General features: G+C 36.3%; 1 protein-coding gene across 2 annotated transcripts in view; it reads right to left on the bottom strand.

The window, feature by feature from the left end:
* Positions 1-27,317, bottom strand: part of NAALADL2 (N-acetylated alpha-linked acidic dipeptidase like 2) — a 405,646-nt gene that overhangs the window by 95,863 nt on the left and 282,466 nt on the right. For both annotated transcript variants that reach the window (XM_077184127.1, XM_077184126.1), the window contains 2 exons: positions 9,067-9,210; positions 669-761 (listed from right to left, as the gene is read on the bottom strand). In XM_077184127.1, the coding sequence (XP_077040242.1) occupies positions 669-761; positions 9,067-9,210 (237 nt within the window). The remainder of the gene's footprint in view (positions 1-668; positions 762-9,066; positions 9,211-27,317) is intronic.

The following is a 27,317-nucleotide window of genomic DNA, read 5'->3' on the forward strand; positions in this document are numbered from 1 at the left end:
AACCTAATATAAGAGAATTAAGGCAAACATGATGTTTTGATAATCACCTGCACACTAGGAATTGTTTGCACAATTTAAGTAACCAGCAACAGCATTCATTCATGTTGCAGAAAACCTTCACCTTTTAGGTAAATTCACTAACTAACAAAATAATCTCCAAATGATCTCATGATATCCTGATGATAACATTATTTCTGTACAGCATCAAAGGACAGAGCGAGGTTGTGCTTTATGTATGTCCCAGTTGCATTTAGAGCTCCATTGTTCAACCATCACACATAGAGAACAGTAATTATTATTCATAGCATTGCATAAAACTAGCTTAAGGCATGATTGAGACACAAAATAAGGCTGCAGCAAGTGTTAAAACCATATTAAAATTAAAGCCATTAAACAGCTGCTTGTACAAACTACTGATACTCTCTGTGCTCCATGTGCAACACCTGCTGCTCGTGTAAAAATATGCTTTTTGTAACTACAATATCCCCTTCAGCTCATCCTCTGTTTAACCCTCATATTCTGTCTTGTCACAAATCACAAAATGAGTACAAAAAAGTCTTCTTCTCTCCTCTGTATTAGTGATTTATCTGGCAAAATAGGATCCTGATCCCAGCTATGACTCCCACCCATTGTGAAACAAATAATACAAATGGCAAAGGGATACCTACCAGGAAATACAGCTCCTTTTAGATATCCAATGACATTAGAAATTGTCTTGTAAGTTGTGACAGACTGAATGTTCAGACTGATTGTTTTTTTGCCTGTTAAAAGATGAAAAAAGAAAGAAAATGTTTAACTTATTTACCCAGCCCAGAAACGTATGGGCTGAAGACATAAATTCCACATACATTAAAAAAAAGAATTTAAAATAAGGTTAAAAAAAACTGAATAGGAACCACAGATTAAAACACAAAATATGACATTATCTTCTTAGACCTATTTTAGCAGCATGATTCAAAGATGGAATCTCAAAAGATATCTCTACTCTTTGAGTTAAAAGATCATTGAATTCACTCAACAAATGCTGCCAGAATACAACAGAAAAAGAAAATTTATAAGAGTAGGATTTACATAACTCTGTGATAACAAAATATGCCTTAAACTTCATAGGTTTTTCTCATATAATCCTTCACCTAGGTCAATCTATCAATAACATTCACGAAATTATACCTGGTTTATATTATATTTTCTTCTGGAGAAAAGCCCCTGTGTTAAATCAGATGGGAGCAGTCAGAGCTCCCCACAGCTTTGCCAGCACAGCCTTTGGTGATGCTCTTGTGAACATGTGCCAACAGAAGCCAGGGTTTTTGGCCTAGCTGGCATCAGATGAAGAAATGGTGCAAATACAAAGGCAGAACAATTTCAAAAGCTGCTAAAATGTCAGGAACTTGCCAGTACTGCCACGCCATTTGAGACTGTAGCACAGAATAGAGCAAATACCTGAGTTTAAATAGATTAAAAGAAGGTGGGACACGGTAACCACAGGAGTTCCTGCAGTTTGTGACAGTGGAAACCAACCAACCAACCATGGGGAGCTGCTGACACCTTCCAAGTATGAAAACAGAATGTGCTAACATCCAGCTCATGTGAAAAGTCTACAACTTCTATCCAAGAGAAATGAAAATGTTTAAACTGCTTGAACTGAAAAAGCAGCAGCAGTGTGGCAATGAGCAGTGGCTGAGCCCAGACCCATGGGGATTCTCCTCCACCCATGGATGCTCCACCCCTGTGGCAGAACTGAGCCTGAAGCATCTCTGGGACACAATTCCCCCCATGTCCACATCCCAACTGCCACAGACCACAGTTAAAATACTCCACAGATCATTCTGCTCTCTATGTCCCAGCCATTATCCTGCCATGGATCTATTTCTAACAGATTCTTCCCAGGCTTTGTTTCCTGAGGTGCACAGAATATGCGAGTGGGGCGTTTCCTGCAACATGTGAAACAGAAACAACACATGGTTACTGCTCTTCACGGTTCATTTGCTGGTTCATACAGTAAATTTACTTAAAAATGTTCTTAAAATAAAATACAATATATTTTAATTCACTCACCTTCATTGGTATTTTTCAAAAAAAGCAAGTGAACTGCTAGTGTTTATTTAAAAAATGAATTAGCAATAGTTATTCTATTTTTTATTCAGAAAAAAATCTCTTCAGTTATCAGCACATGTGTCTTCTCTATGACAATTCTGGTTTTGCTTGAACAAACCAGTGTAAATGTAAACCAAGCAGTTAATTAAAAATAACCCTGGCACATGACTTTGCAACAATCAGTCACAGCATGTTAATAATTTTATTTGCCATGTAATTAACTTTGCTCTTCTGACGTAAGTTACTATATTTTTAAAATTTTATTAATGCCATGTAAATGAATTGTTTGTTCAATAAAACCACAGATATTATTTTAGAATTAAAAAAAAAATTAAAAAATAGTCCAAAGGATTCCCAAAGGGTCTTTTAAAACAAGTGAAAACAGCTCAAGCCATCTAAGTTAAATAAGCAGCTTAAATTTAACTTTAATTATGCAAGTTACTTCTTGCTGCTCTTTCTCACCTACAACCCCTCTAGAGCCAATTTACTCTTCTTAAAAAAAAAGATATTTTAAAGTCAAAACTGATTTCCTTTCCTCTTCCTACAACACTTTGGATGTTTGTTCCTTTAGGCCCCTTCTCAGACAAAAAGACGATAAATCCTTTTGAAGACAACTGACTTCACTGTTTTTCCTTAATCAACATCAGCTATCCAGTCTCTAGCTGACAATAAAGACACAGAAAATTAACTTCTGGCAATACCCACATTCTCCAATCAGATACTCGAGTTAATAGTCATGTTACACAGTAGTCAGCTAAGAGTGACTTGGGCTTAAAGGCTTAGAGCACCAGATGAAAAGGCTGAAACTGCTCTTTGGAGTATACAGCAGAAACAAAATTTAATCCCCTCTAAATAGTTCTGACAACAAACCCCTTGTCCTAACACTGTATTTTAAGGATCTTGACAACTCTTTTTTTTTTTTTTCTGTATTCCCTGGGAAGCTATGAGGAGACTTTACCTTAACATTATTCAGGATACACTGTCTTTATGTAAGCTAAAAGCTACTTCTGGGATAGAAGAATACAAACATATTTACTGTTACTTTTTTAAAATTTATTTCTTTCCTGACCTGGAACTTTTAAATTGTCTCATACCAAATGACTACCTTCTCCTCTGACATTTACATAGCCATGAATTTCTAAAAATAACTATTTTTCCTTTCATTTGATAGACAATTTTAGTACTTCAGATGTGAAAAACCTATCTGCAGTAGTTACGTTAAAAGAACGTAAGTTAGGCTTGTTTCATTTTTTAATTTTTAAATTTTTTTGCTTTTAACTTTATCCCAAGCTCATGCATAGAGTATAAGCTTGAGTCTCATTTTCAAACATGTTGGTTAAATTCTTGAATCCTGATAATGCTAAACACAGATAATGCTAAACACAAATCAGACAGTTTTCTGAGCATTTAAGTACTGGATTTTAAAAAGCATCTTTAGGAATTCAGGTTTGAAAACTGAACTCATTTGACAAGATTTTTGCTAATCACTGAAAAAATTCTTCTACATGCACACTTAACTGAAGTATAGAAAAATCAAGTATTAACTGAATTTAAGGATTTCAACAGAATAACTCCTGGATCATAAAACCCAAAGCTATTTCAGTAGACTGCTGAAATAAAGTACATTAAATACCTTCAAGTAATGCAGTAAGGCAGTTTTTGAGATAGTTCCTGTTGAAATCAACACCTGAATAAATGTGAATCTGTCTGAAATCACAAATTAACTAGAGATTTCAAACATCATCAGACACCCATGCTCACATGACTTGGGGGACACTAACTGAGCTGAAGTAATCAGCATAAAACTGCACTTGACAGATCACCATGTCAATTTGAGTGCAAAACCTTCTTTACTATGTATTTTATCTCAGTTTTCATGTTCAAATACAGAACCTTAAGTGAAGAAATATAATCATCACACACATTTATGTAACAGCAGCACTTAAAAAAAACACTACACGCAACATGGCATACATAGAAAAGTGAATAAATATAAAATAGTATATACTTAATAATGTATATTATCTCAGAAAAATATTGTGTGATACTATAAAATTACATATGCAAAAATCAATACTGAATCTATGCAATGTGCAGTATTGTTGAGGTATAAAACTATTTGTACAGGAATGTGTCAGAACTCCTAGCCAGATGTCCTTGTAATGAAAAGCCTTCACTTTTTTTTTGTGTATAAATAATACATCATCTAAATCTGATATCTCTAATATTTTTCCTTAATAGATATCTATTTGATTAATCAATTATGTTACCTACTGACAACATATTCTCCTTTTTGAACAAATATTCATAGATCTTGAGTCTCCAAGTCTAATCTTAGTATAAAGAGCTTAATGAATAAACTCCTTGGTATTTGATCATCATCTTTTTTGACCTACAAGGAGGAATCCAGAAATAAAACTCTTCAGATGAAGAGTTTTTGAAATAAGAAATGCCTAGAATAAAGTCCTTTAAGAAGGCTCTAAACTAGGATGGCCTAATGTGATACAGAATAAATGTGTCACAGTCAACATCAAAGAGAGATGAAAATGCTTCTGATGGTAAAGTTGAATTTCATAACCTCACACTACTTTCATTCTTTACCTGCTTTATAGCAATCAAAAGCAAAGCATCACACAGGAAAACACTGGTGCAGGACAGAATTCTGAAAACGTATCTTGATCATTTACAATTCTGGTAGAAAAACTCTCTAGGCTTCAGCTGGGAGTTAGAGGGAAGATATATAAAAAATGCTTCACACTGTTCATGCTTAATTCTTCTCATGAACTTCTGTTTAAAAAAGGAATGGAATTTAAAGTGATCATGAAAAGAAAATCTGAGAGTATTGGTATAAATGTCTGTAAGTTTTCATATAGATCAGAGCTCCCAATTTAACTTGTTCCTCTTTCAAATGCCAGTAAGAGACATCTGCAGAACTTTGTTATATTTCTACTGTTATGTACAATGACTCCAGATTTGATAGATACAGTAACATGCACTGCCACACAATCTGCTGGCATCTCTCTCTATTTGCACCCTTGGATTCATGTTTAGCATAGTCCAAATACCCAGAAATCATGGTATTGTTTGCATATTGGTATCAGAGTGTGAGATGGCCCAGCCAGAGTTTATTAAATATGGGAGTCTTTATTTTCTCTGACAGGTAGCAAACTACCAAGGAGAAACACATATAATATTATCACAAGGCTGTAGTTTAACAGGAGGAGATATTCACTTTATTACTCCATGCCCTTCCTCTGACTGAAAAGAAGACAGGCTTGATTTGCACCAGTGCAGCACTTGGCAGAGAATTTTATTTATCTTGGATGAGAATCGTATAATATGGAAAGTAACAGACTCTTCCAATTATTCCTTTTGTATAATTAATGATTCAAATTTCACATGATCAGAGTTGACTATAAACTCAGTATAATGAACATCTGACACGTGGAACTACATAAAATAGATGTTCAAAGTCTCATAAAAATTCACTGTGTTGCGCTGCAAACCTTTCTAGTACCAGTCAGTTCTGGTTATCTGCTCCACTCACCCATTTTGTCAGAGGAGGTAGATTTGTTTGCAGCCTACAGCAGAGCTCTGCACTGCAGTCACTGTGATGATTCACTATTGATCAGTGACTGTATTTTGTAGACTAAAAGAAGGTTACAAAAGATCAAAAGATTCTACCTAGAAAAGCATTTTGATCTGAGTAATTTTACTGTCTGCAGCAGAATGCTGGGAGTCTTTGTGTACCCGGCTCGATTATTCACACAGTGTTTGATATCATTCAAGTTACTTAAACTATTCATGCCTTGCCTTTGTAATTTTAGAAGTTAAAGTATAAAAAAATTACACCTATTGCACAGGAAAAGGCATTAGCAGGTGGTAAGAAGTGGGGTGTTTAAGTGAGATCACTTGCATTTACACTTCCTGCCAATTCAGCTGCCATACCAGGTCACACCAAGTGACCATCCAGTCCTTATCTCCAAGAGTGACAGCAACATAAATGTGGAGAAGAATGGAAAAATAGGATGAGCCACAGAGCAGGAGGATGCCCCAGACACCTGGAGACTGATCACTACTGAAATCCTGGATCTTTCTCACCTTCTCTCTTCTCAGACATTAATCAGGTTGAGTATGAAAACTGACACTTAAAACCAAGGGGGAAAATTACACACATAACTCTGTGATGTGTTTAAACAGCAGGCTTCCAGGATTTCCATTCAAACTAAAGTATATGATCATTAGTGTCAAAAAACACTTTGTATATTAATTGCCATTAGATAGATTTACATTAAATGCTCAAGAGTTTAATTGAAAAAGGGTAATTTGTACATTAGGGCAATCTCCCAAGTAGTGGGAAACTTAACAGCAACAAAGGCAGTTCACTGTACACAGCAAGACTTCCCTCATTTATGTTTATAGGAGTGCTTTAGTTTTACAACAACAACCTTCACAATGTTCTAGCAAATATCCTAGTGAGATTTTGTAAAAAAAAAAAAAAAAAAGGAAGCTTCAAAAGTTTACAGTTTCTCTATAGAAGTTCACTCTGAAATTCCTTCTAATTGCCTATCTTTGGGAAAAAGTTCATGGGAGCACAGAATTTCAGATTAATGAGGATTAACAATAATGTACCATACCAAACAAAAAGCAAATCTAATTACTGACTTCATCTAACACCAAATTAACAGCTGACTTCAATTCCCACTATTTGCTCTTAGGTCCTGAGCACTCAATCTGTGAGGGATGTTTGCCTCCATCCTCCCACTCCCTCTGTCACATTTTGTCTCTTGAAAACTGCAAGGCTAAGGGAAAAAAAGCAGCAATGTGAGAAAACTATATATAAATGTTTAATCATTACTGATGAATCTGCTGTTCAGCTTTTTGAAACATAATGATGAGAGAATGATGATCATTTTATCCTAACAAATTCAAGCCAACCAATCATCTGAATTGCTCATTCACCTCTTTTGACAGATAAATGATGAGTCCCACGTCAGAAGTGAAATCTCTCTCTTAAGCTTCTTCAAATCAACAGGAAGACTGCAAATTCAACCTTTGCTCCTCTCTAATGCATTGCTGTCCTCAGCATTATCTCTTTAGCTATTACTAGTATTAAATAGTTCTACACCATTTCTTATCATGAGACCAGGCTTTTATCTCCTCCATTAAGGCTGCTGCTGCTGAACAACAGCACACTCTGTGCTCCAGAACATCAACAGCTTCACCATTAATTACCAGAAAAAATATATCATAACACATTACAGAATTATACAAGGCTTCTTCTCAGTCCCTATTTTCTCAATAAATTAAGACTTTTTTAAAAAATCCCCCATGGAATACTGTGGTTCAGAAGCTTTACATGAAATCACAGACAAGCAGTTGTGTTCACCCAGAGTAAACCAGACACGGACTGGCTCTCAATAGGCTGCTGGCTTGGAATATTCTTTCTTTCCAGAAACTCTCCTCTCACAGAATTCCTGTCTTCTCAGGGAAATGAAACAGACATGCCACACCTGTCACAGAAAAAGTAGAATAAGCTGCCCTTTAGGGTGATTCTGCCCTGCAGCCTCCAGACAAAGCTTTTTGAGAAACAGACGTTGTGCAGCCTTTTATCTTTCTAAAATGAGTGTCATTTTCCAGCCCAAATCCAGGCTTTGCTCCAGGCACTTCAGCTGTTGGAAAATCCTTCAATACTAACAAGCTTCATGCAGCCTACCTGGAATGGTTAAGCCCTTGTTCCTTCCAAAATGGCCTTTTCCCCTTTTCTACTGGTTGTGAGGACAATAATTTTTAAAATTAAAAGTTCATTATTTAAAAATCTAGTCAGCCATGCGTGGAGAACAATTGTCCCGCCTAACCACAACAGCTTAAGCCATGAAACATGAGGTCTTCTGCTTTCTTTTTTGGTATGTATAACTACAAATGCTAACACAAGTCATAAAATTAATCAACCTGTTTTATGACTTGTTGTATTGCCCTCCTATTCCACAATAACTTTCCAAAAGCAATAAACAAGGGATACAGCACATGATACTACATTGGTTGCCCTTAAAATTTGTTTTTACTGTTATCATCACTGTGTGTAGCACAGGATACAGTGGCTAAATTAATTTGCCTCCTCCTTTCCAAGACCGCAGTTTCAAATCAATTCATTTAAATGGGGCTTATAATGAAATATTTTTTTTTTATGGTGAAAGATGGACAGCTAAAAAACAAAACTGAAGACTTTTTACTGAAGAATTGCTGTTTAAACATTCACCTCACCTAGAATGTTCTCTGGAAGATGTTCTTCTGGTGAAACACTGTGCTGGAAGACTGCACTCTTACTTTTTTTCCCCTTCCTGTATCAGCAATAAGTTTTTTCAAGCAATAATCTGTTTGACTTTGCTAATGGCATTATTTCTGTGAAGATACTATGAATGCATTCATCTGGCTCTACTCAAGGTATTTTGCTCTTATCATGATGCATGTTTTCCTGGTGAAAATTGGGAGAAAAAGCTGCCTGAGGGTTCAGGTAACAATACACACTGTTTGCTCTATAGCATGTACAAATTAAGGAACATATTTAGAATTTAAGTGTTATTATTCCAGAAACAGAAAAAAAACCCCACAGAATACTATAGCTACTGATGTCTTAATGTTAAAATCATATTATTAGGAGTACAATAAGGCCTAACAAACCAAGCTGCAGCACTAACAAACCTCCCTAGAGATGGCATCCACAGAGAGGAGGTTCTAAGTCAATATTAAGAATTAGTGCTCAATGCCTTCTACTATTTTTTTTTTTAAACCACAACTTCCATCTATCAGATTTTAGGAGCATAATCTTTGGACTGTCCATAGCCTCTTCTAGAAAGCATCTAATCAAAACACACCCATAATCAGCTAAACCTTAATGGTATAGCTAATGGTATATAGGATTTGGAGTCTGAGAGGAACATCCCAAAGGTGAAATGGATTTGAAAACATTACCTGCAGCTGGCAGGTGCAGGGGTGTACACCTGTCCCTTTGGGCAGTGTCCTCAGGTAGGGAAACAAGTTTTCTGGCAAGCAGTGCAGAAATTGGTTGTACCAACAGCGCTGTGAGGTTCAGTCGATTCTGCCTGTAGCTTCCATCTAAAATGACAGAAAGGGAAGAGCAATTTAGTAAATGAAAATTAGATTTTTCTCCTTCAGAAACCGAACACAAAAATGCAAATCTCTCCCACAGAAGTTAAAACAACTGATTTAGATAAGCAGCTGTTGTTTTGTGCTTATAATACTGAAAAAAAAATTAAAAAGCTTCTTCAAGAACAGGTACTACAAAATTACATGTACATATTATGGTATCTGGGCAGTAATTTCACAAGAAAGAAACTGTTAAATGAGTCTGAGCAGATATTAGACTGTGAATTAAACACAAAAATTTAAACTGGTGTGTAGTTAAAGGAATCACTGAAATATGGAAGTATTGGCCAGCAATAAATTTCAAATTCAAGTAAAAACTGAACAAGTGAAGGAGGTCTGGAATAAGAAGGTACTAAACAGACACATTGAGTGGAGAAAGGTATGGATCAGAAAACATGAGAATACTTCATTACAGCTGAAACATCTTAAACAGACATAGCAGAAACCTCTCAATATCAGCAGTTTCATGCAAAGTATTAAAATCTCCCTTTTACTGAAAAAAAGTGAGTTTGCATACACATGCCTGTCTAACACTTGATCATGGAAAGGTTTCTGATGAGATAATGAGATATTTTGGGAGACACACAGACAGAACCGCAGAGAAAAATAAAAAACAACCCAACTTTGCACGCACAAATGCTCTGAAACACTTCAGGGAAAAACAGCTGTTTTCAGTTATTTCAGATGTCTATGGGGATCATCTCTTGCCATGGAAAGCAGGAACTCTTCTGGCAGATGAAAAGCCCATACAGAAAGGGAGGGGAGGTTGATATCTCTGACACAACCTGCGACAGCCTCACCATGTCCCTGCCCCTGCTGAATCGTGTCCAGACCTTCAACCAGAGATTCAGAACACAAGGCCTCTCCCCAGGACCTCTGTGAAACAAACACTGCATTTCCTGTCAACCTCGAGTTCTTTACTACCCAAAAGCATCCTTTACATTCTGTGTGCCTGCAGGCACAGGGGGAGGAGGCTATCAGCAATCAGCAGCATGTTCCAAGTAAATTTCTATGAAACTACTATCAGGACTGTTGTTACTGAAACACAGTATAAAGAAAAAGAAAAGAAATCTAGACACATCCACTTTTTTCTTTTTTTTTGGTTTTTTTTTTGTTTTTTTTTTTGTTCTAGAAACTCATGAAACTTTTTATAGTACACCTATAATCCTCATGAAAAAATTGACCAAAGCTGTATCATTTCATTAAGGAAAAACAAAAGGTATTGTTCACCTTTAATACTCAATGGCAAGGTAATCAGTGCTCAGTTTGAAAGAATCAGACAAATTTTTAGGTGGAAAGGTAAAGCTGGTTCAAAATATAATTAAAAAAAAAAAAACAAAAAACAAAACCTTTGTCTCATCAAACTTGGTCTGGGTTCTAAATCTCTTAAAGTTGTCACATCAGTGAAGTGACAGCAAAATCAGTTTGGTCAAGCTCTGAGAGTCTGTTTCTGCACTCAAAAAGAATCCTACAAAGTCCATCAGAGATGTGCAATTGAGACATTATTTTCTTTCCAGTGTTTGTCAATCTTCAGCCTGTATTACAGGGGCAATGAAGCTCAAAACATTTCAGATGAGAAAAATCTCTCCTTTCTCCAGTTACAACTTGAGCTTCACACCTGAATAACCTGTCAAAGATACACTTTCAAGAACAACTTACAGGAGAAACCCCTCCATATTTAAAAATTAATTATTTCACGATAGAAGATGGAGTTTGAAGTATGGGAGAAAAAGAAAAAAGAATCTATATAAAAAGGCTGATTTAAATTATCTGGGCAGATTTATCTGGAAGAAAAACTTTCTAATAGGAGGAATTCATAAAGACTTGCCTAGGCAGGTGATGAAATCTCTTAAACTGAACTGTTTTTAGAGAAAAGTGTGAGCAAACATCTGTCAGGAATGATGCAGATATGGCTGATGCCCTCCCTGAGGGAAGGTGCTACATAAGGTGACCTCCTGACATCTTTGCCAGACCTAAATTCTATAAAATTCTCTAGTAACTAAACTTGATGAACTCCTACCAGAGAGAAAAACACTACTGGAATTAATACTAAAAAATGCTTTAAAAAAAATTTAAAAAAATTAAAAAAACAAAAAAACAAAGTTCCCTTCTCTCTTCCAGGCATTTATTAATTGCCATTTGTTAAGGAGGCTGAGGAAAGCACTGTGCATCATGACCAGATTTCAAAAGTGAACCATCCAAAACCAATCTCTCCAGGGCACATTTAAAAACCTGGAGATTTCCAGGGCTGCTACTTAAAGCCTAATCATTCAGGTTTAAAATACTCATGGGCTTGGTGCTGGAGTGAGAGTGAAACAGAGCAGTGTAACTTCAGAAAGAAACCAACACACTGCAAGAACTTGGGGATTCTTGCTGGCACTTGCTCTGCTGGAAGCCAAACCCTTCAGAGCACAGAGAACTTTCAGATTCTGTGGGAACAACAAATGCTTGAGGGATAATTTAAATTTGCCATTTTGCTTCTAATGAAATTTAGTTTTATAAAATGAAACTCTTCCAAGAAGCAGAATTCCTTCTTCTCTGCAAGTCTAACAATGTAACTGAGCCAGGCCTAGAACCACTATTAATACCAGAAAGTCCCTGGAGAACTTACTGTAAAGTGAGGAGGAAAATACATTAATCAATTACTAAGTTAATTTTAGGAGCAAAAAAAAGAGGCAAACTTTAGAAAGATTCTGCACAGAAAGCAAGGCCTGAATTTCTACTTCTGCAATGACTCTATTTTTTGTTTTCTTTTTCAATGCAAGCACAAACCTTGAGCACCAGTTTCCACAGTGCTCAGCCTGGGACACTCCCCCAGCCCAGCATTTCACAGTGCTCCATCACTTGACTTACTGGTACTCACAACATGCTCTGGGATTTCTGAATTATTAAATTTATATTTAATAAATAACACCAATTTAATAACACCTGTCCACTATACCCGACTCACTTCTGAGCAAAAGTACAATTTTATCTTCATGTCAATGACTTTCTGAAGACTGAAAAACCAGAGTTTTAGTCCCAATGTCATACTTCTCTAGCCCAAAAATATTGCTTCACCAACAGCTTCCTCAGTATTATGTGAATAGTCTTTTATTTGCATTTCTCTAAGTTTTGTGTTATATGAATCACCTTTCTGTTCATTTTTGTTTAAATTCCAGATTCAAAGAAAGATTGGAAAGAACATTGTATTTCATCAATATGTGTTTATTCAAGGCACCTTCTGCCAGGATCAGATAAAACAAAAAGTTAACAAGTAAAACTGTCTAAAAAGCTTACTGACAGAATTCATCAAAATAACTCCTGTGACCTAAAACACTGTTTTAATGATTTCCCCCCAAAAATACAGAGAGCAAAAAGTAGTGTGAGTGAACACTAAGCAATAATTGTAGGTACCCACGTCTTTGACTTTCTGTTGCATTAATAATACAACTGTATTAGTTTTGAAATATCTGAAGTGAATGGCTCATTAATTTTTCACCTTAAGCTTAATAGAAATTTGACAAACAGTTTTATGCTGAAAATAGACACTCCAAGCAGGACTTCACAGCTCGTGATGGGAATAAATTAGAGCATAAAAGACAGAATAGTGTGCGTTTGGTCAAATGAGATGGTTTTGTCACTCAATTCCTGAAGTGAACAGTTAGTGCAATGCATTCCTGGGGAAAAGGCATTCTTACATTTATTCATTCCCAGTGCACATCCTGCACTGTCCTTTGTCAGCACTTGATCCTGTATTAAGCATGACAAACCCCAAGATGTATAAACTACATGTCACAGACATTTATGTTATTTGTGCTTTGAACTCGTACCCAGCTTCCCTCCACCTTTGTTGGTAGCATTCAACAGCTGTTAGCTCCCACTGCTTGTCCTGCAGTCAGTCACAATGATCTATTTCTCTGAAAAATCAGGTTATCCATGGCTTTTCTGGCTTTCATCTAACCAAAGACAGAGGCTGCAAAGATCTGTGCAGCACCTACAACAGGAAGGCTCTGGGTACTGAACTCACACCACCACTGCTCATCACAGCTATTTGATTAAATCTTCATCTACAGCAGCTTGCAATGCTGTCCCCATGTCCATTTTTAAGACAGACTCTTCTAACTCAAAAAACCAACCTTCAATTAAGCCTACACATCCCATTTAACCTCTGCTAGACCCACCTGCTACACCACACAAAGTCACTGACAGATTTTTTGCCTTCCTAAATTTTATCATTGAAAAAAGAAACTCATTTTAGCTGTTATTTCTTGCTGAAGGTGGATACAATCAGAATATTGACCCAGAAAAACTGGTGCTGTTCTGCAAGCAGTTATGAACAGGAAATTCTGGGAAAGCATTCCCCAACTGCTCACCAAAGTCACATAAAGGTTTTCCTGCATATTAAGTCAGAGACCTGTTCCTCTAACAAAAGCTGTGCTGAACACTCCAAAGTGTTTAAAATGGAAGTAAGAATGGATTTTATTAATGCCAAGGAGAAGACCATAACTTCAGACTCTTAAATATCAGCAAGGAAAAGCAAAAAAAACCCAAAAAAACAAACCTGGCAGAGAAAAAAGTTACTCAAGAGGAGCAGAATCTGGAGCAGGAGCCATCAGAGTAGAACTGGTAACAAGCAGTTTCCTGCTATGTCTTTATTCACCTCTCTATGAATTATCCACTAGAATTGCAGCTGGAACATATGCCAGTTTTGAAGTGCTTTGCTTCACTAACCACTGATAGAAATATGGAGGAAGAGAAAAACATTTGCTTCTCTTCTGTAAAAAAACAAACAAAACAAAACAAAAAACCTTGGAAATTCTGCAACCAGAGATTTTAACAACAGCCAGAAGATTTCAAAGCAGCTTTAGAGGCAATGGAGCATGAGATGATGAATCACAGCAGCATGGTGTGGCAGCTTGCATTTCAGCATGCACGGCCACAAATGGACAGGGGATGCTCAGAACAAGGTAGTGATTGGAGATATGGGGAGGAGGATGGCTGTGCCTGGGAAAGGTTTATGCACATTCACAGAAAACACAGAATGTAAAGGCAGTGAGCACCACCTCGAAGAGAAACAAGCTACTGAGAGTTCTCAGAAAGGATCTAAAATACCTTTTTCAATTTGGTCTTAGCATCGCTGATAGTTAAAAAGAATTCTTTAAAAACACCTTTTTAAAATAATCACATTCTCATGACTTTAGGAGTTAACAAAAGGTTTAAAAGAAAACTGAAGATACCATACCACCTGTGATAAACTCCCCAAATAAGAATAATACATCACTGATACATAGAGAAAACCATAACCCTACAGAAATACTGGTTTGCTTACAGAGTATATTCATTATATTCTGTCTATATAACATTTTGTCAACAGAGTGGATGCAAATCTGTGTATGTATTACTCAAGACTGTCTCTTTAAACAGATTTCTGCTGTCCTTAAAAATAAATGTAAATATTCTATAGCTAATACAGAAAAAACCCAAACCCTCCAGAACTTGCTGTCATCTTTTTCCCTCCCTCACAAGGAAATGTGCTTAACCACCATGAAAGACAAAAAAAACATCACTCCCCTCTCTCCCACTGCAAATCACTCGTCTTAATGCCTACTTAATGTACTTTAAAAATACTGTCACTCTTGTTTCTTTTTAAGATACACAGAATAAAAAGCAACACATGTATTGTGTAAAAGCAAAACTGCTTTGACACACTGATGCAAAACCATCTCACTAATTTCCCTGCTCCTTTCTGAGAATATTTAATAAAATGGCAAGAATAAAAAGAAAACCACTTTTCCCAGTGCTCTCACCATTTTGAATCCCCCTTTCCACTTAGCTCGTTGTAGAGGCTGATAATTAAAATGACAGAGAAGTGGCCAAAATAGAGCAACATTATGTAACATTTCCACACCAATTGACATGATGTAAATTTTTTCCTTTTTAAGTATCCTACAATTGTGTAACTACTAAGTCATAAAAAGGAAAGAGCATTTTTTCCACATATTTCAAATAGCTAAAGCATGTTTTTATGTTCTAGTAAGAATGGAATGTAACAGGAGAGAAAGGACAAGATAATTCTCAGGTTTTCCTGTGTTAGCAAATGCCTGTCTCACTACTGAAGTGAAAGAAACTCTCCACCAGCAGACAGCAGGTTTGGCCATGTGACAAAAAACCAAAACCAAACAACACTGCCCAACATTTTAAAAGTGGTGGTGGATATTTAAAAGGGTTGACAGAAGTCTTATAGGTTGTAAGACAAAAATAAATATCACTTGATGCTTTAAAAATAAGCTTATTTCAAAAAATCCAGTAATCATATATTTAAGTTTCTGCACAACTTATTGTTTGCCATCCATAGTGAATTCAAACCAGCATATTCAGTACTTTAGTATTTAACTTTGGATTCTATCCTTGATAGCAGAATATCTGCTTAGCACCTTCTACTGTCATTAAATTCAAGCTTTAGGTACAACTCACTGTAAGGGAGGCGTGCAGAAATAATCAATGCTGAGAAGATTGGAAACACTCAGAACCATCAGGCATGTAAAAAGCTGACCACAAACTACTGGAACTGTTCTATCCAAATCCTAATTTGGATAATAATTTGATATCTTTTACTTTCCTAAAATATGCAGAGGTATTAATCCAATGGAGCTCAGCAGAACTACTTGAAGCTATTGTTCTGATGGTCAGAATAACTGCACAACCCAAATTATTAATTACCAGACACATATTTGGACTTTCTTTTTTTAATATTTATCTTAGGGAATACTACTTCAGGAATCCTATACCTGCAAGCCTGTGTGTGAAATGTCCCTGCTGGTTGCTCCCAGAAAATTAGATGTAGGATGTTAAACTGAAATCTGGAGGGAAGCTCATGTGTGCATGTTTGTGTCTGCAGGAGGGAACACAAATTAAACTGATGAACTAACCTCGGCACAGGTGGGTTTTAAAACTGATATATTACAGAATATTTTAAATTCAAGTGGCAAGCACATTATGGAATTTGTTATCAGTTCCATTGCAAAAAAAAAAAAAAAAAAAAATTCTCTCCCTCCTGATCCAGGCAGCCAAGCAGGAGCATCCTGCAATGGAGTGGGACCATGGAGTCGCAGCAGCCAAGAGGGCACATAGCACCTCCTGCAAGAATTATGTTTTCTGTTAACCACTTCAAGAAATAAGGAACTTCTGGCACATTAACAGGCTGGTCTTGGAGCTTGGTCCTTCATGAACTAAACCTTGGTGATGGCCACCATAGATGGAACAAACAACAAATGTGGAAATGAGACATTGATACAGATTTCCTTTCCTCCGGTAATGATGGAGACTAAATATAGTAAAATAAGGGTTCTACTTTATGCAAAATTGGTGTGCAGCTGCCAGAACACACATCAGGTAACATATACCATCCTTATACTGATTATGAACAAGCATAGATTCCTGTTTACTCACAATAATGAGATTTATTGCTATTAAAAATAATAAAAGCCCTATAGTGCTCTGCAAGGAATGGAATGGAGATAGAAAATCTGCAAGAAAACACCAAAAGTGACAGGTTTAGGAAGACAATTATTTTGTTTACAGCATGTAGTGAACATTGCAATGACTCACAATCACATGCTGTCTGTACATATTTGGAAGACAACATGAAATAAAATTGCATATGTTATCTGTGGTACAGGATGCTTTTCTTAAAGCAATAAACATCTCTGATGCATGCTTCTAGATTTGTTGGTAACCACTGAAAGCCACATTTTGGCTTCAGCACAGTTTAATTGGGCCAGCACAGTTGTTTCAGGAGCCATATTATGAACCAGATCAGCACACAGAAAATCAGTGCTCTTAAATAAATGAGCAGAGTGAGAGGTTAGCTGGGATGAGGATATGGAAGGCATGGCAGGAATTCCTCCAGTTCAACACAAAGCCTTCTGCTCCCAAGCCACAGGCCCAGGGGATATCTGTGTCCTCCAGGACCCTAAGTCATTGCCAGACACAGGATGACACTCAGATATGCACATCAATTCAAAAGCCTCTTACAGATTTAAAAAACATAATTGAAAAATCTTTATATTACTATTTTTCTCTAGGTTTTTAAAAATAATTATAGCATACTTCAAGAAAACCATTTAAGAACAGAAAGCCTCTAATATTCTGGCTGAAAATGATAAATAATTAATATGCATCTGCTGTTTTAGCAGTTTAAAGAAGCTGCATTGCTAATTTTACTTGCATGATATTAATGTCTAAAATTTTGTAAAAGAAAATAAATCTACTAATAATGCATGTCTAGCAATGTTAAATATGTTAATATCATTTAGCTTTGTTTTGGTAGAGCATGCAATTGGAACTGCAGTGATGCTAATTTTCACATTAAATTTTGACTATATGTATCAAAGGCATACAAGAAGTTAAAAAAAATTCTATCTGCTTTTATTTTGTTCTAAAGGGCTTTCACCCAATCAAAAGAAAGACACAGAAGATTCAGTGGTTTTAAAAAGCCAGATTGCAATGGAAGAGTTCCAAGTCCTCAGTTCATCTTTATTAATCTTTCAACACTCAAGATCAGATAAAGTAGATATATGTGGTCATGTACCAGCAATAATTTGATTAAAATTACTGAAGAAAAAGAAATAACCTGGTAAATCAATCTCAAATGACAGTTTCCTGAAATGAAGATACAGGTGTTCTCAAGACCCCCATTAATCCTGCTGATAGTATAGAGAGGAGAAAAAGCTGTGCTCAGAAATTCCTACAATTCTGAATCTATGGAAATCCTTGTAACACATCTTGGTTTGTTTCTTGGATTACAGAACAGAGACAAACAAACCATAATCTATTTGCAGCGTTCCTCAGAGATACACAAACACTGGTATTTAATTTACTTAATAACTTGCTCATGTGTTTGCCATGTTTTATTATGTTCATGCTGACTCGTGCTACTGCTGGATTCAGCTTCAGAAGGAGATTACAAACACCCAGGAGAACTGGACTTTATTTTGTGCACAACAGCACATTTTCTGTGAATATTCATTCCCAACTCCAAATGGAGCCCTTGGCCCTAAATGATTTCTGAATCATCTCTTGTAAGGAGCTTTGCATCCTCAAATGAGTTTGTGTAACCTGAGATGAGCATGAAAAACTAATCATTTTGTTCAAATCTCAGAGTTGAGGAGCTGGTTAATGTTTAGGTTGAACTCCCTGAAATTCAAGGACAATTTGAGTCAGGAAGATCATAAGCAAAGAAAATTTGTAAGAAAATAGAAAATAAGGTAATGCTTGAAAGAAATAATTCCTTCTTGAAGAAGGGTAGAGCAGCAGCAGCATGTCAGAATATTGCATTTCGAGCCATGTTTTAAATTATGAGTCAGTGATAAACATAAATTCCTACACATATTTTTAAAAAATGCTACTTAGGATTATTTTTCAAATTAAATAATAAGAACATTTCTACAAACACAGTGGAGATTATTGCAAATTATAGCTAGTAAAATTCAGCAGAAAATAAGTATATTGTAATTTGAATTGTTACTTAAAACTAATTTTAAAAGTGTCGTCAAGGTTTTTTTCTGGGTGGAAATGAACATTTCCTTCCCAGCTCAGGTCTTGCCACAGGATCCAAAGGACATGGAACCATCCTTTGTTCCATCCCACAGTGTTAAATGTGCAGAGCTCACTCAGGTCACAGCCACAGCAGGAAATCCATTCCCCTATTTTTTTCCTATTTCTACAAAGAGCATAGGTCAGAAGAATCCCAAAAGAGCAGTGGAGAAGAAATCAATGGTTTTATTTTGATCGTTACCCTGACGTTTAATGAAATTTAAATGATACCTAGAACAACATAAAATCTACAAGGACAGAAATGCCTATGCAAATCTTGCCCTTCATAGCAATTGCACCTTAGCTAAACCACTGAACACAGCTCTCATTTTCTAGGTTGTTATAAAAAGTGTGCTACTGAAATACAGTAAGTACTAGCAAAGAGTTTGCAGCAAGTAAATTGTTTTCACAAGCTGAAACTGCAGAGGACTTGACTCTTTAAAAACATGCAGGCCCATGGAAGATACACAAATCAAACTATGTGCAAAATACCAAGAAGAGGACCAGCTTTGTCTAAAGGTTAGTATCAAGCACAATATTCTTTGTTTCATTTATTCATCAGAGTTACAGATATTTGCAGTGGTGGTATCTCAACAACTTTATACATGTGGACAGTTCTAATAAATATCCTCCCTTTCAACACTTTACTATTAAAATTTATTCTCCTCTGACATCCCCAAAGTCTACATCTGTCTCTGAAGAATGGGATCTCAAGGTATCAAAGATGCACAGTATCCACATCTTTTAAGAAGACTTGACATGTCTGGTTAGATGTGCAGAAATAGACCTGAAATGTCAAAGTATCTGGGACTCATAATTTGTGTGTGTGTGTGTGGATATTATGGTAAAATCCTCTCATACAGGCCTCTGGTTCAATAATTGGACATCAGAAGGAATTTCTTCACTGAAAGGGTGGTCAGACCCTGGAAGGGGCTGCCCATGGGGATGGTGGGGTCACCATCCCTGGAGGTGTCCAGGAATTGACACCAGCTGGACATGGCATTCAGTGCCCTGGCTTGGCTGACATGGTGGGGAATGCTCATGGTGGGTCCTCAAAGGTTGCACTCCATGATCCTGGAGGTCTCCTCCATCTCATCTGGTCCTGTAGCTCTGTGAACTAGAGCAGAGTGATGGTACAGAGCCTACACAGACTATTATGGCCTGCAAACACACAGGTTTGCTCACACACACACAGCACAAGAACCAGAGAACCCCCATCAGCCAGTGGTGTGTTTCTGGAGAGCACAGTCTGGGCACATCACTCTTACCTGGCAGCACAGTTCTGATGTGCTGTTGTATGAACACAAACCTCACCAAGACTTTTTTGGAATGAGAAAGGCACAACATCACCCTCCTACATCACTTAATCATTACTGGAAAGTTCATTCAGCACTTGTGTCAAAACATGTGTGATAATCTAGGCCTCAGTGTTGTCCATGTTCTGACTCTATTTACTGCCACAATTCAGTTCCATGGCTCTTTTTGCCTGAAGCCACTCAAGGACACACAAAGCTGGTGAGCCACCACCACAGCTCTACTGTAGGTAGCAGATGCTCACAACTCCATCATATTGATAGGTAAAAGCCCCAATAAATATACAGAAATATGGTTCACTGGAAGAAACAAATAAAAAGAACACATGGTCTGTTGCAACAACATGAGCTAAAGAAGTTATTTTCATAAAAGGAATGTGTCACAAGTAATCATCACTTCCATTTCATTTAGTCTCCTTCTCAGTGCTGGTAGAAATAAATAGATGCCACATTTGTAAATTCAATTGGCACTGTTTTGCTGAAGTGACAGATGATTCATGTTGTGATTGCCTCTACACCATGTAGCACCGTTCTTTATTGTCACAGGTACTGTATTTCATGCAAGACTGCAAACTAGCATTTGCAGCTTCATAATAAACTATTTCCTGTCAATAGTGCTGTAAGAAAGTTGAAATTTGCCCTCAAGTATCTGTTTTCTGCTCAGAAACAAATATTTAAAGCCACTCAAAGATCAAATACGATTTTCCCATGCAGTCACCACTTCATTCTCAAACCTGGTGCATAAGGGCACTTCAGTCAGGGAGACAGAAGTGGCTTTGCAGTTGAGTTGTCCATCACTGCTCATTATAAGGCAAAAATTCAAGTACTCCTTTACACGATATCAGGCCACCAATTTCACTGCCTGCACTTCAACTGCAGTAAACAAGTCTAATATTTAAGTAATAACAGACCTAAGGGCAAAAATACTGTTTTAGGCTGTAAGTAGAGTTGATCTTTTCTAGCGTGCTTTTACTTCATTTGTGGCATTTGCACAAAGAGCAATACAATAATTATGTGGCAAAGGACTTTAATGCTGTGAAACAAGCAAAAATTTACTACATGAAAAAGTGTGAGCTATTGCTTTGCTACAATTCTATTTAAATTAAAATTAAATTTTCTTCAATTTCAGCTTAATCTGGTTAAGCAATTCAGAGTCCTGATTATCTCTAAAAATGAACTGAAACTGTAGCTCAGAATGAAGCACAGAGAGGGAATATTGAGGAATATTGAAACATATTCCATTACTTTCCTGACAGTCACAGTCACCAGTGCTGAGGGAAGCCAGCTGCTGAGAAGATGATAAATACATTTAAATAAGTGGACACACATATGCATAAAGGACTGATGCTTGCACTGATTTGACAGAAATTAAAGAAAGTACTTAAAAAAAAAAACAGCCTCTTAACTTGATTCATTTATCACAAAAATCCAATCCTACTTATGAGTAGGAGTTGAAAAAGTGGCACAGACTCCTGGTAAGTGTTAATGGGCTCAGAGAAAACACAGAAAAAGGAAACCTGAAACAATCAATCACCCAAATTATTTAATATATTAATACGAATTTGCTACAGGCTATTATTTATCTTCCTTACAGAATGCTGTTATACAAATAATTAGATAGTATTAGACCTGTATTGATGAAACTTCATGTATTTGTAAACCTATATAATTTAGTGACAAAATTAGATTTTTTTCTATGTATGTAAATTTGTTTAATAATTTTCCCATCAGAGCTTATTGAGCAGAATAAGGTATTACCTTAGATTAATTGGTTTAATTATACTTTCTTTTAAATTTATGCAATACTTTTGTGTCTCCTACTCTAAGTAAGTAAATATTTCAAACTTGCTAGTTAACCTCTAGCTTAAATGTGTTTCCTCTATGAAATGTGGTATTTTTCTACCACTGCTTGGAAACTTGCTAATAAGTGTGTCTTCCCTGTATTCTGGCAACTGAATAATAAAATGAAACTATCTTCTTCTGTTCCTAGAAAATCAACACAACACAAATCTCTATAAGTAACCACCAATATAACTCAATTATTGTTGTGGGTTTTTTTCAATCCTTTCCTTGAAGTCCTTTATATTGATGAGCCTCTTTAGGCTCTGCATGGAATCACATTTTTCAAGCTGTAACTCAAATTGTGTTCTATGAAGGATACACATCTCATGCCAAGGGTTGGTTAATTATAAAGTCATTCCACCTAGATCAAGAACTTCTTAAAATCTTCTTTCACAATGCTCCTCAGAGGTTTTGGAATCAATTTGTGGGGGTTTTTTGACAAGTATTGGCCACATTCAGTGTGCATGGAACTTACATTAGGAACCTCAGCAGACAAAGGTTCTGCTTCCCCTGAAGTATTTCCAAAGGGAATTCATTGAGACAAAGGAGACAGTGAAACTGCTATAACCAGGGCAGTTCCTGAAGGACTGATGGGGAAGAATTCCTGCAAGCTAAGAAATTCTATAGGGCATCCTCCCTAAGTCATTTCTTAACCCCAAACACACTGAGATACACAGATGGCACCTTTTGCACAACCTGCCAGAAACCTCTCTGTTCCCTGCAGCAGAAACTATTTCAATTTTTATTATTATATATTATATATTTTTTCTATGATCAGATAACTTGACACTTGCAACAGCCAACTACCTGAATCAGAACTGGCAGCAGGCAGCTGGAAATTTCCTCAGATCAGAAAAGCACATAGTCCATTGAATAATCAAGAGTCTGAAATAATTAATCCTAATTTCTGAATCTCTGAGTGCCTCTTTAGAGCAACTTCTATAAATACAAACCCCTCATTAGCTCAAGTGTTGCTTCATGAAGTTCTAAACCAAGGATTCTTCCAGCTGTGGTGCTTCCTGTCTGAATAAATTTTAAAAGAACAGTGAAAGCTACACCAGAGGATTCCACAGTTTGGCACATGTAGCCAATCTATATGGAACACACCCACAATTAATAACCAGGAGGTATTTGTTTGAAATGCAAATACTAGTAAAATTCATTCAGAAGCATCAATGATAATCAAGACCCAATGAATTTCCAGTGCAGAATCTGGATCTGCAGCTAGAATCTGTATTAAAATAGATGGATTTTCACCCTCTAGAATCATGAGTTTTTAAGCAAAGCCCAGAGCTGAGCCAAGCTCAGTTATTTGACAGGCTGGCTAATAGAAAACATACTGCCAATAGAGACGTTTCTATATATTTATGCCTTTTCCAGTTCAAAGACTCATCTAAAAGCTCTCTTAAAAGCATTTTATTCAAGTAATGATGGTAGAATTTGTTGTCACACCTTTTACAATGATAAGCACCTGCAGGAAAGGAATTCAAGATTTCAAAAGCAATGCAAGTTTCCAATTCATTTCACTTCAAAGACAAATCATCCAGACCTACCTTAAAGTGTGTAATAGTCACCTTCCTGTTTGCCATGCATTCCATTTAGAAGGAACTTTTCTTTAAATAAATAAGAATAAGATTACATAGCCTCCCTGTAATAGCTATGGTTTCTAACATGTCACATAAGAAATGTTTTCCTAATTTACCTCACAGGAAGATTTTTCCCTCTGTTCTCCTACTGGGAGGCTGTCAGGCCCTCAGTTTCACCCAAAGTCTCTCAATAATTACTCATCTCCTGCTTACTTCAGAAGGACTCAATGGCACATAAATTTAAAAGGTAACTCTTGCTGTACATCTGACCCCAAATATAAACATTCTATTATGCATTAAGACAGTTAATGCTTCTTTTCCAGGTATTACTGCACTATCTTGTGTTAGAAGACCCATTTAACCTGAATGTATGTTCACAGTCACAGGATCAGATCATTTATTACTGGAAACCATCAAAATTTTACTGCAGCCACTTTACCCCTGCTTATGGCTTACTGAAGAAATGTTCAAATTAAGATTCTCAGGTCAAGATACTAAAACCACAACTGAAAGTATGTTGTTTAGCCTAAAATATTTCAAAGAATGTTGCTTTTCAAAAAGTACTTTAACCTTCAATGAAAAAAGGACATAAAAAATTACTTTCTGAAAATGATGCTGAGTTGCTAATCATATTTCAAAACTTTGAGTTAAATATCTTTATGTGGTGCTCCATGTGTATGTAATTACTCTGTGGTTGATTGTCAGGCAAGAACTCCACTATACCTCTAAAATTATTAACTACAGTGAATTATATTACAACAATAAATATGTTTGGTACTTCCAAAATCCGACTTCTTTTCAGGTTGCTTTCAATTGGCAGCTTCACTGAGTAAAGCTGGAGCTGTTAATTGTTTTGCAGTACTGTTCATAGTGACATATTGGTATCACTCACACTAAATCTATGTGTGATTTTGAAGCAGCATTTCAAGCAATCAAGTGCTAATGTGCAATGCTAAAATACTTTCCTATGTTATCTGTGCTCATTATTAGGATGAATTACCAAACAGTTGCTGTTTTCTGGGTTTTTTTCCAAAGTAATGTTACTGAAATATAAAGGACTTGAATGAAATACAAGTTAATACAGACATCATTTGGTGTTTTTTCAAGATCTTCATCAGACAATATGTTCTAAAATTCACACACTCAGAAGACACTGAAGCATTCACTCTGCACTTATTAATTAACACAATTATTAATTAATAGAAAATACCAAATGCTGCTGATATTTTTTAATTCCAGGAGATATGGAATGTTTCTCATACATCAAAATTATTACAGACTAAAACCATCACTGCTCCTTATGTGGTCAAGAGCTATATACACCCTTAGCATAAATAGGCAGGGTTCTTAATAAAAACCCAGTTCCAATGGCTAAACAGGAACATGGCAAAGTGTACAAACACTGCCCAAAATGTGAGATGGGGATCTCTGCATCTGCTCCTTCCTAAAGCAAAGGAATGAGTTTATCTTACACCAGTACAGCCTCACTATCAGCTATAATATTCCCTTTCCCCCAACATCTGAGTTCAGCATATGTAAATAAAAACATACAATTTACAAAAAGAAACTGAGAGAGATTTTCTGCACAAGTGTAAAATACAAGTTTCACTGAGATTGACAAAAGAATTACTATTCTTGCATTAGAAAAAAACATTTAACTATACAAAAATGTCTTTTCATTCATAATAAATATGTGTATTTGGATATGATAGTATTAATAGTATTATTTCTAACAAAAAGGAGTAATAGTCATTGAATATAAAAGCAAATATAGATGAAAGTAGTAGGAATAGCAGGGAAAGCCGGCCAGTTCCACAGAGAATTCTCCTATTTCCAGCTGAAGATTGTCTTTCAAACAACTGTGGGGCTTAGTCTGCAATCAATACCAAGCAAAGGACAATAAACAGCAAAACGTTCATAATGACAGGCTAAAATGACCCTGCTCTCCCTCATGTCTTCCTAATGGCCACAGGAAGAAGTTTTAAACACAAACAAGAAAGCAGGATAAGGAAGGGAGACATTCAGCCTGACTTTTGCTTGCTCAGAGAGAGGCTAATTTAGAGAGCAGCCTGGCTGCTAACGAGAGCCAAAGGAGATGAGCCAGGTCCTACAAATTACTGAAGCAAATACTGCAGGCCCCACCAAGAGATGATGGATGGATGGATGGATGGATGGATGGATGGATGGATGGATGGATGGATGGATGGACGGACGGATGGAGTGCAAAATATTTTACACTTCTAATGGTGAAATATGTGTGCATCAAAAACCAGTCAGCTGTAGACAAAATAGTGCTTGAGCATTAGACTAAAAAATAAAAATCAAATATAGCTGCTGCAGTGTATATATCAACAACTTCTTCAAAGGGAAAAGAATGAGCTCCCTCTGTATTTTAGTGGGATTTTACTAAATATTCACAGAAAATAGTATCTAATCCAAAGGGAAGACAGGCCCTGTATGGTAATAGAGAAAATAATATAAGCAGAGGTAATGACAGTGGAGAAGGATGTGTGGACATGCATTGGCAAATTGAATTAATTCCCAAACACCCAACTTCAAATCATTTTCTGAAATGCTGTTGCACCAGCTACACAGATGTGACATTTTTTATCTCTATTAACTTGACCTTGCAGCAATTCAGAGGTGGAAAATTCCAACAAAATTCTGACTCTCAAATCAACAGTAAAGGCCTAAAAACTTTAAAATGCCCAGAACTTTAGCCTGTATCTCCAGTTCTAAGAACCCCTCCATTATTTTTATCCTAAAAAAGAAATGACAGGTGCTTCCTAAAATTTTTTACTCCATAAATTAATCTTTGTTGACGAAGAAGTTACGCCTTTTCATTTTTCATGAAATATGACAATAACCTTTGCAAACACTTTTTATATGTAACACAGTTGTTTTTTCAGCCATGATTTGGAAGAAGGAGCATTTAATCTTGTGTCAATTTGGAGCATAAGACTTCTCTCTTCAGTATTTAGGCTTTTATAAAATGCATCCCAGTTTTCCAGTGAGTACATAAGGGCTTGAACACATCAGACCAACTAAAAGGACTTCTGGTAAACACCTTTGCCCTTCTAAAGCAGGAATTTTTGCCTTAAAAAAAAAGTTTAACAGAAGGCAATAAAATTAAAAATATAAAATTAACATTTGATTTAGCTCCCTGGATAGAATGGGTAGAGATTTGAAAGAGCCAATTTGTTTTCTTTCAAGCAAAGTAGTAAAGGGCAGCAAAGATTACAGTGAGGAAGAAAAGAACTCGAGTTGTCAATACTATGTTGGTACAAATATATGAAAAACACATGTCCTTGACATGCTGTAACATGTGCCATTGTCATGACTGAAATGTAAATGCATTTAAAAGCACTCATTAATTATCAAGTTTTCCAGTAACTATCTAGGATTTCCAGTATTAATTGTATCCTGTGCAGCTAGTACATCCACTAGCTCTACTCTTTTATTAAATCTAAGCAAACTCAAAAATATGTGGACAAGTTTTTGAAGGACACCTTTTAAATAGTAATAATGAAAATAAAAGAAGTATCCAATAATACAATACCTGTTTTCCAAGCAAAACTGGCTGCTGTAGCCTCACATACACATAAATAAGTTTTCATCCTGAATAAGCAGTGTGAATACCCTGCATGAGGTACATTCACAGCTCAGTTATTCAAACACACAAAGTCTCAGCTGGACTATTGTTCCAATTGCAAGCCCCCAGACTAAAAATTCCAGCAGA

This window comes from Agelaius phoeniceus, chromosome 10, assembly GCF_051311805.1.
Source record: "Agelaius phoeniceus isolate bAgePho1 chromosome 10, bAgePho1.hap1, whole genome shotgun sequence".
Taxonomy (NCBI): domain Eukaryota; kingdom Metazoa; phylum Chordata; class Aves; order Passeriformes; family Icteridae; genus Agelaius; species Agelaius phoeniceus.